Raw genomic sequence first — 12,807 nt, 5'->3', positions numbered from 1 at the left:
ATAATAACTGATATTTACATTGATGATTTGAATTATCAAAACATTTTAAATGTGGCAGCTGGGTTCTGTGGCTCACAGCTGTAATCCCAACATTTTGGGAGGCCAAAGTGGTAGATCCTTCAGCTCAGGAGTTCAAGACCAGCCTTGACAACATGGCAAAACCCCATCTCTACAAAATATAGAAAAATCAGCTGGGCATGCTGGTGTGTGCCTGTAGCCCCAGCTACTTGGGAGGCTGAGGCAGGAGGATTGCTTGGCAGGCGGTGGCTGCCATGAACTGTGATTGTGCCACTGCAGTCCAGCCGGGGCAACAGAGCAAGATTCTGTCTCAAAAAAATAAAAATAATAATTTTTTTAGGCCAGGTGCTGTGGCTCACTCCTGTAATCCCAGCACTTTGGGAGGCTGAGGTGGGTGGACCACCTGAAGTCAGGAGTTCAAGACCAGCCTGGCCAACATGGTGAAACCCCATCTCTACTAAAAATATAAAAAATTAGCCAGGCATGGTGGTGGGCACCTGTAATCCCAGCTACTTGGGAGGCTGAGGCAGGAGAATTGCTTGAACCCAGGAGGTGGAGGTTGCAATGAGCTGAGATCACACCATTGTACTCCAGCCTGGGCAACAAGAGCAAAACTCCATCTCAAAAATAATCATAGTAGTAATAATTTTTTTTAAAAAGTTTGAATGTATTTATTATAATGTCTTTAAGAAGGTTAAGAAAAATGTAATTAGGGAGATTCTTATCCAAAATACTTCATGGTATAGGATAATGGTATGTATATGTATGAAATCTTTATATGGAAAACTCAGTCATATAAAATAGTTTATTTGCTTAAAGATTCCATATAGCTGAGATTTTACTTTCGGAGTTATCATATTTTTAGGATACATGTCTGCCCTTTAAGAAAATATGACCAGACCCAGTAGCTTTGTTCTCTCCTGTGTTATGTATGTATTTGCTTGTGATACTAACTACCACTTCTTAAAATGTAGATTTTTTTTCCTCAAAATATACTGTCCCTTTCCTCTTCAAAACAGATCTTTTGAGCATGGAGATTAAGTGAAAAGAAATTGTTCTCTTAGAAACTATTATAAAATTGAAGAATAATCCTGTAGAAATTAATAATGTCATTTTTAGGTGTTTTCTATTTTGATAAAAAGTATTTAAATTGTAATTTATTTTGCTTGTTTTTTACATGTATTTTTATTTCATTGAATATTGCTTACTACAGTAATCTGTTATATTTCTTGTAGATCAGTGATACAATAAACAGCACAAAAACTGAACAGCCAGCCACAAAAGAAACTTCAATGAAAAACAAACCAGACTTTAAAGCACTGACGGATTCTAATGCCATTTTATATCCATCTTTGGCATCGAATGCTTCTAATCATAATAGTCATGTGATGGATATGCTAAGGAAAAATGAAGGTATATGGATGACATTTTAAACTAAAGCTTTTTATAAAATCGGTGGGGAATTTAATAGTCATTGAAAAAGTAAATGTTGTACAGTTTTGATCCATTTTCCTAATAGCAAAAAACTGCCATATTCAACTTGGTGAGAATGATGTTAAAATACTAAGCACTTACCTGAATAGTAATGATTAGTTATGAACTATGGAATTTAAATGAGGCAATTTTTTTTTTTTTTTTTAAAGAATAGCCTCTCCATCAGGAAGAACTATAGTAGAAAATGATTAGGAGATATGTTAGGGATTCTTTTAGGACTCCAGGAGATGCACAGAGACTAAAGCAGTGGCTGAAATGGAGAGGCGAGAATTCATCATTTAAGAGACTTTTAGAAGGTTTCATCTATTAGACTTGACAACTGGTTGTATATGAGAAATAAAAATGAGTTGAAAATGACTCCCAGTTTTTTGGGTTGGACATGAGAATACATAATGATAGTCTTCACCAAAATAGGAAATACAGGAGCAAGAACAGATTTTGGAAAAGATAGGTTCAACTTTGAACTCTGTTTTTGAGGCACTTCAGGAATATACTGGTAAAGATTTCTAATGGGCAGTTGGATACTTAGGCCTGAAGTCTAGAAGGCAGTACTAGGCTAGAAACATAAATTTAGAAATTAAGAGTATTTAAATGTAATCTCCAAAAGAGCAAGGATCTTGTTGACTTGTTCACTGCTAGATTCCTAGCACCTGGTACAGTGCCCAGGACATATGTATGGATTTGGGAATGGTATTTAACACACAGAAAAATATGTAAAGGGCGAAAAGAAGAAGGCTTAAGTTTGTGAGGCATGATCTATGCCTGCCTTATTTCACCATTATAAAAACAAATACAATGTCTCATGCATGGTAGACTTCACTGTTGTGGAATGAATAAATATCCATCATAGGAAAAAAAATAGCTTCAAAAAGGAGTATGTGGTCAGCATTGTTTACAGTGCAGAAAAGTCAAGTAAATGAAAATTGAAAAATATCCCCTAGAAATCATTGATGTTTGCCAGAATTATTTTATTAGAGTAGTGTGCTAGAAATCAAATTTTGGGGAGATCAAGGAAGTATAAACTGTTCTAAGGGAATTAGTAAGGGGAGAGGGTAATTGGTGGGAATTGTTGGGTAAACGAAGAGCTGTGTTGTTTGCTTCAGGGATTTGATGATGTTTACGAGCTAAGGACCAAAACTTACTGACAAAGAATCTGAAAACCCTGAAGAGAGGAATGATTGGTGAGGGTCCCAACATACAGGGGAAGGAATGGGACCAAGAATACAGGAAGATACATTCAGATTTTTTAGGAGAGAGGTCAGCAAATCTTCTGCAATGGAAGACAGGGAGGATGAGCACAATTATTAGTACAATTCTAGTTTGCAGCCAGAGAAGGCAGAAAATTGGGATAATTCATGCCTAATGACCTCTAATATTTTTTTCCTGAAATGAAGGGCAGAGCCATTTGATCTATGATTTAGTGGAAAGTCAAGAACAATGGTTAAGTGTTTAGAATAAACGAGGAAGGTAAAAAGTTGGATATCCATTATGGATATAATATACTTTATTTTTCTAAACATTTTATGCCTAATGGTTAATTCATACTGATACCATTTGTGGTGCTCATGTATGATTTTAAAACTGAAAGTACCAAAAATCATATGACAAGAACTATAAGACACAACAATTATTTGCAGATATTATATTAATAATTACCTTTTCCCTTTTATTTTAGGTCCTCACACTTCAGCAAATGTAGGTGTTCTAAGTAGTTGCCTGGATGTAAGAACAGTAATTCCTGAAACTTCTGTATCCAGTACTGTTTCCAGCACACAAACTATGGTAACCCAGCAGACCATTAAAACTGAATCATCCAGTACAAATGGGGCAGTTGTTAAAGATGAAACTTCACTAACAACATTCAGTACCAAATCTGAAGGTTTGAAATGTGTTTCACATACTGTATTTTGAACCATTTATGTATATAAATTCATCAAACTTACTTGTCTTAGATGGGAGTTGCATTTCATCTTGGAATTTTGTTATTAGTCATTTCAACTTAATTTCTATGAGCAAGAGTTTTCATTTGACCTAAATTTAACTTTTAGAATCTTTAAGAATTCTCTTTAGCTTTGGTTTTATTTCAATCATGACTTTATGGATTTTGACCATATATAGCTTTCATCTTTCCAGAATGTAATGTAAACAGATAAAGCATTTCAGTTAAAATTATTTTATAAAATATTCTCTGCATACAATATTTAGATTAGCAGACACTATTGAAATACGATCAGAATGTGTCTTTCCTACCACGAATAAATTTAGTAAACTTTATTTTAGACAAGATTGGTTCTAGACTGTGTGTTAACAATTCTTCCAACTTGCTTGATTTTTAATTTGATAAGTTTGTATTCTTTTGAAATAGGAATTGTATTGCATCTTTAGTGAACATTCTCTGAAGTTCTAGCTAGTCATCAAACCCTTGAAAAATGAAGTTTATGAATTCTTTTGAGTTAAAGGGTCAATATTACTACTTATTGTAAATAATAGTACAATACACTCTGGCTGTTTTTTATTGTGATAAAATACACGTAACAAAATTTGCTGTCTTAGCCATTTTTAAGTTTACAGTTGGTGGCATTAAATATATATTTAAATATTATATTTTAATATATCTGATAAGTTATGTAAATCTTATCTGATAAATTGTTTAATTTTTAGTTGATGAAACATATGCACTGCCTGCAACAAAGATCAGCCGTGTAGAGACACATGCTACAGCAACGCCGTTTTCTGTAAGTACATGACCTGGTGATGATGCATGTTTACACATGATTATGTACTTTTAAATGCTGAGCAACGTCTAAATAATTTCATAAAAAGATTCTCAGGTCTCAGTAATTAATTGACATAAATTTAGAAATAAATGATTGAATAGGAAAATGTTCACAGTATAATGTTTACTGAAACAGCTGGATAAAAAATAACATATGTGTTGTGTTCCCAATTTTGTTAAAAAATACATGAAGTTCACACATTTATACTCTCACATGTACCCACACATAACCACTCTAAAATCCAGGTGGGGGGCCACAGATACTTTTGACTTTCTTCTTTATGCTTTTTATATTTTTTTATAATGCAATGTTATTTTTATAATCAGAAATGTGTATGTATGTATACATACATATATGTGTAAATTACATTAATGGTTAAAAGATAGGGTGTGTTATGGAACATAAAACTTGAATGGCTGTATTGCTAGCTACTTAATAGGAGCACAACAGAATATTGCAATAGTGGATTGACATAAATGTAGGATAGCCCAATAATCTCTGATATTTGGTTGTCTTACATAGGCCAAATTTGGTATGCATGGCACCAAACTTAAAATGCCAGGAAAGTGCCTTACAAATATACCAAGATTGTCTTACTTAGATAAATACAAGAATAATACATACATATATGTACTTTTGAGGGTTTTTTTTTGTTATTAGTCATTTCAACTTAATTTCTGTGAGCAAGAATTTTCATTTGACCTAAATTTAACTTTTAGAATCTTTAAGAATTCTCTTTAGTTTTTATTTTCTTTCTATCATGACTTTATGGGTTATGACCATATATTTACCTTTATCAGCTTTCATCTTTCCAGAATGTTAAGTCTTAGTGTTTTTAGACTCTTCTTAGGGAAGGATTACTAAAATGAATTTTTTTTCTCTTGAGTCTATTTTGCGATGCATCAGCCAGAATTGTATTTGTTATTTGAGTTGGAGGCAGTTGTTTTATAAAAGTTGTTGAAGAGAGTTTTTACAACTTTAAAAAATGAAAACAAGTTTAAAGCTATTACTTTTTTTTAACTTTAAAGACTCTTCTAGTTAGCTCACTTTGTCATGTGTGATAGCCTAAATATTAAAAAAATGTGAATTATAAGCATGTACCTCTGCTGTTATATATTTAAGACAGAAATAAATAACTGAAGTGCACATTTGTTTTGAGCTTCTGGAAACAGTGTCTCATTTATAAGAAGATGGCTTTAAAAGGTTAGTTCCAGGGATAAGTATAATTCACTTACCACTAAAAGTAGCTTAAGGTAGAGGAAGTTTATTTGTTTTAAAACAGGATAAAAAATGTAAAACTGTTTAATCTACTCCTTAGTATATTACTAAAGTATATTCAAATTGCATTTTAGTTTTGAACACTTTTTCTCCTTTTAGGTTTGGAGAATCACAGGTATTTCAAGTGCAAAGATCACTGAATTTTTGCTAGTTGTTTTTGGATCTAGAAATGAGCCAGCTTGGAATGAATTTTTCTGTATTTGCTCCTTTTGGAGCAAGTTGTAATGTTACGCTAAAGGAATTACATTTTCTGAGAGAGTCTCTGAAATGACAATGTTCTATAAAATAGCTGGCATTTTAACATATCACTGATTGGAAAGCATGCTAACTCCAGCTAGGTTGATAGTACAGAGCTACTGACTTGGAGAATGCCTGTCACTCCTGTGTTTGAATTGGCATCCCTGTTTCACTGTCAGTTGACCTAATCTGTTAAGACTTTATTTACTTATAAGTTGTGAATATTGTGGTGTTTATCCAAATACCTACTTGTAGATCACTGCATGGACTTATTAAATCTTGAAATTTTTCATATATTCAATAAGAGTCTTCATAAATTTTTTTTCTCTGAAATTAGAAAGAGACTCCTTCAAATCCAGTGGCCACAGTGAAAGCGGGAGAACGACAATGGTGTGATGTGGGAATTTTTAAAAATAATACAGCTTTGGTGAGCCAGTTTTATTTGCTGCCAAAAGGGAAGCAAAGCATCTCAAAGGTAGTTATTGGTGTATTTTCTACATTGTAAATTATAAGCCTCAAGGATGAGATTTTTCTCTACCAATAACTTAGGGAAAGGAAAAAAATAATTAAGAATGAGATTTCTTTTTTAGAACCCTGATTCAGGTCACTTGAATGAGTAAAATTGGGATCCATCCACAATCTATATAATTGTGAATTCTGTATACCAAATGTATTAGGCCGTTCTCACATTGCTGTGAAGAAATACCTGAGACTGGCCGGGTGCAGTGGCTCACGCCTGTAATCCCAGCACTTTGGGAGGCCAAAGCAGGTGGATCACGAGGTCAGGAGATCAAGACCATCCTGGCCAACACGGTGAAACCCCGTCTCTACTAAAAGTACAAAAAATTAGCCGGGCGTGGTGGCGAGTGTCTGTAGTCCCAGCTACTCAGGAGGCCGAGGCAGGAGAATGGTATGAACCCGGGAGGTGGAGCTTGCAGTGAGCTGAGATGGTGCCACCGCGCTCCAGCCTGGGTGACAGTGTAAGACTCCATCTAAAAAGAAAAAAAAAAAAAAGAAATACCTGAGACTGGGTGGCTCAAAGTTCCACAGGCTGTACAGGAAGCATGATGCTGGCATCTGCTCAGCTTCTGGGGAGGCCTCAGAAAACTTCCAGTCATGGCAGAAGGTGAAGGGAAAGCAGGCATGTCTTACATGGCAGGAACAGGAGCAATGTGTGGGGTGGGGAGATGCCACACACTTTTAAACAACCAGATCTCATGAGAACTCACTATACAATACTAAGGGGGGATGGTGCTAAACCATTCATGAGAACTCTGCCCCTACGATCCAATCACCTCCCATCAGGTCCTACCTCCAACACCAGGGATTACAATTCTACATGAGATTTGATGGGAAAACAGATCCAAATCATATCACCAAGTTACATTGTATTCTTTGTTAAGGCCCTTTGTATGGACTACATCACAAGCATGTCATTTAAAAAATCTTTGAACCAGGTGTGGTGGAGCATGCCTGCAGTCCCAGCTACTCAGGAGGCTGAGTCAGGAGGATTGCTTGAGCCCAGGAGTTTGAGGCTACAGTGCAGTATGATAGCACCTGTGAATAGCCACTGCATTCCAAACTGGGCAACATAGGAATACCTATCTCTAAATTAAAAAAAAAAAAACTTGTACAATCACTGAGGTGGAGAGTTTTTTGTTTGTTTGTTTGTTTGTTTGTTTGAGACAGGGTCTTGCTCTGTCACCCAAGCTGGAGTGCAGTGGTGCAATCAGAGCTCACTGCAGCCTCAACCTCCTGGGCTTAACTTATCCTCCCACCTTGGCTTCCTGAGTAGCTAGGACTACAGGGACAAGCCACCATGACCAGCTAATTTTTGTAGAGACTGGGTTTCACCATATTGCCCAGGTTGGTCTCAAACTCCTGGGCTCAAGTGATCCTTCCATCCCGGCTTCCCAAAGTGCTGGGATTACAGGCATGAGCCACCACGCCCAGCCAATGAGCTGGGTTTTGAGTCATAATCTAGTCTGACTAGCACAGATAAGAGTTTTTTGAAATATCTCTAATTTTGTTAACTGGTGTGTCTAGAGAATGGAACTTTTTTTTTCTATTGAAAAAAAAATTTTTTTATTCCTGATTTTACAATTAAAAAAAATCTAAAAGCCCTGATATGCTATTAAATACAATCTAATGTTCCCTTGATTCTGAAACTCCTTAAAGAGGACCTCATATATATATATATATGAGATATTTTATATATATGTAAATTAGACATTTAACCTTCTAAGAATTATTAAATAGATAACAGCTCCAAAGCACATTGGAAAAATTTACGAAGGCCAGGTGCAGTGACTCATGCCTGTAATCCCAGTACTTTGGAAGGCCAAGGTGGGAGGAGCTTGAGCCCAGAAGTTCGAGACCAGCCTGGGCAACATGGCAAAGAAATTTGCTGGGCAAGGTACGTGCCTCTGCTCCCAAATACTTGGGAAGTTGAGGTGGGAGGATCACTTGAGCCAGGAGGTCAAGGCTGCAGTGAGCCATGTTCAGGCTACTGCACTCCAGCCTAGATGACAGAGTGAGATGCTGTCTCAAAAAAAAAAAAAAAAAAATTATTAAATGGAGAATTTCTGAGAGAGAATTGCCAAGGAAATAGATGTTCATTTTGAATCTCCTGAAAATATGCACAAATGAGGATTATATCCTATATATTTATATATATTTTAGTTGCTCTACTATTACTCCTCGTATCCCTCTTTTTCATATAGAATTTTTCTAATTCTTGACAAAAATAGAAATTCTAGTTAATAATTAGTATTATGCCCAGTGAAATTTCTCACTGTAGTTTGATTTCATATATAAAGACGTGTCTGTGTCTAGGGGCCTAGTAGCTACCTGATTTTTCCTAAAAGAAAAAAATAGCCTAAAATTTAGAGCTAGTAAACTTAGGTTTAAATCACTAGTTTCAGCATTCAGCAGTGTGATCTTGGCAAGTCAACTTGTTTAATCTCTCTTAGACTCAGTTTCCTCATCTGTAAAGTAGAGATGACATGGCTCCCTTAAAGTAGGAGAACACAGTGGCACTCTCTGTCTAACTGGGAGAGTTAGGGAGAATATGTAAAAATTGTTTGAAAGTTGTAAGTGTTACTATCTTCCTACCTAGAGTATATAATTATTTAACATTTATTTGGTGTCTGCTGAATTTTAATTTAAAAAAAGGCTCTATAGGCCGAGGGTGGTGGCTCACGCCTGTAATCCCAGCACTTTGGGAGGCCAACGCAGGTGGATCACATTTGGTCAGGAGTTCAAGACCAGCCTGGCCAGCATGGCGAAACCCCGTCTCTACTAAAAAATACAAAAATTAGCTGGGTGTGGTGGCAGGCATCGGTAATCTCAGCTACTTGGGAGGCTGAGGCAGGAGAATCACTTGAACCCGGGAAGCGGAGGTTGCAGTGAGCCGAGATTGTGACACTGCACTCCAGCCTGGGAGACAGAGTGAGACTCCGTCTCAAACAAACAAACAAAAAAAATGCTCTATACTACATGCTAGTCACTCCTTTTCTATCAAGCTTGCTTGCCTGTCTCTAAAGGGTATTATTCCTGGGCAGATTATTATTTGACAGTATATTTTCTGAGATTTCTGCTTCAGGATAAGTTTACATGATGATGGGATAGTTGATAACTTTGTTTATAGTGGTTGTCAGCTTTTTTTCTACCTTCACATTGTTCACGTGCAGAATGCTCTTAACATTTCTCTGTATAATCAGTGATTCTCAATTGGAAAGAGTGCTCCCCTCTGAATAAGGAGCACAGATTTATGGACTTAGTTGCTTGTCTATTGGAGGGTTCATTCCATGTGAGAGAGAGGGAGATAAATGTGAACCAGAACCTTAAAACATAATTTATTCTTTAAAAGTTTTTTTGTTTAATAAAAATTGAATAATTTTTAAAATTTTTAAATATTAGTTGTACCTTTTCTTTGACTTTTGCATATACTACATTTTAGGTAGGAAATGCAGATGTACCTGACTACAGCTTGCTTAAGAAACAAGATCTTGTTCCAGGCACAGGATACAGATTCAGGGTTGCTGCAATCAATGGTTGTGGGATAGGTCCTTTCAGCAAAATCAGTGAATTTAAAACTTGTATTCCTGGTTTTCCTGGAGCTCCTTCTGCAGTCAGAATTTCAAAGGTGAGACATCGGGTCAAGACTTGCTGGTGATTTTAAATTATTTGAAATTTCATATGTGAAGTAAACTGTCAGTTTAGAAATTCTTGTTACCATCTAATGAAATGAGAGATACCTAAAAGGATGGATTTAAAGTTTAAAAAATAATTTTAGCTAATCATTCATGTTTTTTTAACTTTTATTTTAAGTTCAGGGGTACATGTACAGGTTTGTTACAAAGGTAAATGAGTGTCATGGGGGTTTGTTGTGCACATTATTTCATCACCCAGGTATTAAGCCTAGTACCCATTAGTTATTTTTCCTGATCCTCTCCCTCCTCCCACCCTCCACTCTCTGATAGGCCCCAGTGTGTGTTGTCTCCCTCTATGTGTCCATGTAATTACAAGCAAAATTACAGCATCCAAATCACAGAAAGGCAGGGAAATCTGGTTTGCTTCTAAATTTGTTCTTGTTATTATGGAACGAAAACATTTGGCTGGAGAATTTTAATAGAGCACTCGAAACTGGATTATATTTTATCCTAATATCCTGTCCCTCCCTAGAGATTGTTTAGAAAATAAAAATCCCTCTTTTAGGATATTACAGGCAGACATTTAAACTTAGTTGTGTTTTTGAAAAGCAAGCATGAAATTAAACTTTGTAGATCCAAATGAGGTAGGTTTTAAAAATCAACAATAAAAGATGTAACATCTAATGTAATTATTTTAGTAAAAATGAGCATTTTGTATTCTAAAGATAGACTCAACATAATAAGTGATAACAGAGGAAACTTAAGAACCTTTAACCTGTTTTTTCTCCCCCCTCTTCAAGAATGTTGAAGGTATCCACCTTTCCTGGGAACCTCCAACTTCACCTTCTGGAAATATTTTGGAATATTCAGCCTACTTGGCTATCCGCACAGCACAGATACAAGAAAATCCAAGTCAACTTGTGTTCATGAGGATTTATTGTGGTCTTAAGACATCATGTATAGTAACTGCTGGGCAACTTGCAAATGCACATATTGATTATACATCCAGGCCTGCCATTGTGTTCAGGATATCAGCAAAGAATGAAAAGGGATATGGACCAGCTACACAAGTTCGGTGGCTTCAAGGTAACAATAAGAAAGCACCTTTAAATTGAATTGGTTTTTTTACTGAAGCTATTGTGATGATGATTATTTATTAGTAACTGGTTATGAAGATTTGTCATTTAAAAGAGTATTCTCTGGCTGTATTTCCAGCAGTTATGAACTTGAGTTTGTAAATTGTTCTTAAAATGTATTTGCTGAATTATAGATCCAAATAAAAGAAAAGAAGCAAAGACTCTCTGAAAATTAGTATATGAGTTCTTCCTTACAGATATAGCTCTTTTATAAAGAAAAACAGTGAAATTAAGATAAAAGCTAGAAAGCTTTATTACCCCAATATCTTTTATAAGGGCTATGTAACCCAGTCATCCTAGAGTTATTGAGATGATTCTAGTAACTGGCTGTTGTATACTATGCTGTCTTATATAGTAAATGTTCTCTACGTTGTAAATGTCCTACCTTTGAGTACTCCCTCTATCTTTATTCCATATGAGCAGTGTTCCTCTAACAACTGTCTTCTATTGGATAATATGTGTGATACTATAATAATTCTAGTAGTTATTTGATTCCTTTCTTTGTTTACAGTTAGCACAGAGCTTAAGAAATTAAAAAAGAGGCAAGTTTAGAAACTGCTTTTGAACTTTTATTATTTTCCAAGAATCATGGTGAAATACAAGAACAATGAGTTTTCTTGATTCTTACCAGGCCAATATATTTGAATATATTTTTGGCCAAAGCACTTAACTTATCTGGCCCTCATTTTCCTCATAACAGATGAGGGAGTTAAAACAGTTTATCTTTTAGGTCCCTTTCAGCACTAAGGTTTTGTGTTTTTAGTAGAAGTGAAGTATATCCTTGTACATTTTCATCTGTCTTAATGGCTCTAATTTTGCTTTTGCTAAAATTAAAATCTTCATAATTGAATTCAAAATTAAAGTATATGTCCTCCTATTGGAGAAAGAAACAAGCACCTTAACAGGACACAAGTTTTAAAATAGTGTTTTAAACATTTGTAAGATTTTTGTAAATGCTCTAAATGTTTTATTTTTGCATTGTTTTTACCTTGAAATTGTATAAACTTTTTTACTATGAAAATATAAGCATTAGACAGCTAACTCAGGTTCCATTACAACCTTAAAGATACAGATAGACATTATAAACACTCTGCTACAGGTAACTTGTCTTAAACATTTTAGGAATTTCATGGTTCCACTGCCTATTTAAATCTGGAATTAATATACAGAGCAATAATTGCAGAAAAGATATTTCAAACTAAGAGCTTCAATAACTGCAGGGGGCACAGGTCTATCTTTTTTTATACCACATAACCTTATGCCAGTTTAGGTTGACTGAGTAGCTATGTCCTCAAATTTCATGTATGATACCCCCCAGCAAAGATGGATTTAATTGTGCAGAATTGATATATATGTGTGTTCCAGTTACTAATTTAAAGTGTATAGAATATTTTAATATATAATTTTTGTAAAGAACTGGGATTTTTATACTACAGTATTTGTAATTAATGTGTCTCACTAATTAAGTTTCTCTTGAAGAAAATATGCAAATTGTTAGACACATAATGAGTGGTTTCCAAACTCTAAAGATAAAATAAATGCACTACTATGGTGTTGTTAGAATACCTTTTTTGTGGCTGTATGAATCTTTACTCTTTAAATGTGTACTTTACAATGTTTACAAGGAGCTTCTCTGGTTTGTTATCCCAGCAATGCCCTTGGTGAGAGCTTCATTCTGCATTTGTTTAATTCATATGCTTTGCTTTTGGCATA

At 35.2% G+C, this 12,807-nt stretch overlaps 1 protein-coding gene across 3 annotated transcripts in view; it reads left to right on the top strand.

The window, feature by feature from the left end:
* The window catches only part of HCFC2 (host cell factor C2), a 39,018-nt gene extending 27,762 nt beyond the window's left edge, over positions 1-11,256 (top strand). For 2 of the 3 annotated variants that reach the window (XM_032168847.2, XM_058425630.1), the window contains exons 10-15: positions 1,254-1,431; positions 3,188-3,391; positions 4,174-4,247; positions 6,142-6,279; positions 9,766-9,951; positions 10,759-11,256. In XM_032168847.2, coding sequence (XP_032024738.1) covers positions 1,254-1,431; positions 3,188-3,391; positions 4,174-4,247; positions 6,142-6,279; positions 9,766-9,951; positions 10,759-11,073 — 1,095 coding nt within the window. In that variant the 3' untranslated portion in view covers positions 11,074-11,256. Of the gene's footprint in view, positions 1-1,253; positions 1,432-3,187; positions 3,392-4,173; positions 4,248-5,411; positions 6,114-6,141; positions 6,280-9,765; positions 9,952-10,758 lie in introns of those variants that run through there. The other variant, XM_058425631.1, reaches the window with a different exon arrangement.
* The last annotated feature ends 1,551 nt before the right edge of the window (positions 11,257-12,807 follow it).

This window comes from Hylobates moloch, unplaced genomic scaffold (assembly GCF_009828535.3).
Source record: "Hylobates moloch isolate HMO894 unplaced genomic scaffold, HMol_V3 SCAFFOLD_12, whole genome shotgun sequence".
In the NCBI taxonomy this organism is placed as follows: domain Eukaryota; kingdom Metazoa; phylum Chordata; class Mammalia; order Primates; family Hylobatidae; genus Hylobates; species Hylobates moloch.
Note: the sequence above shows the minus strand (reverse complement) of the source record. Positions and strands in the feature narration are given on the sequence as shown.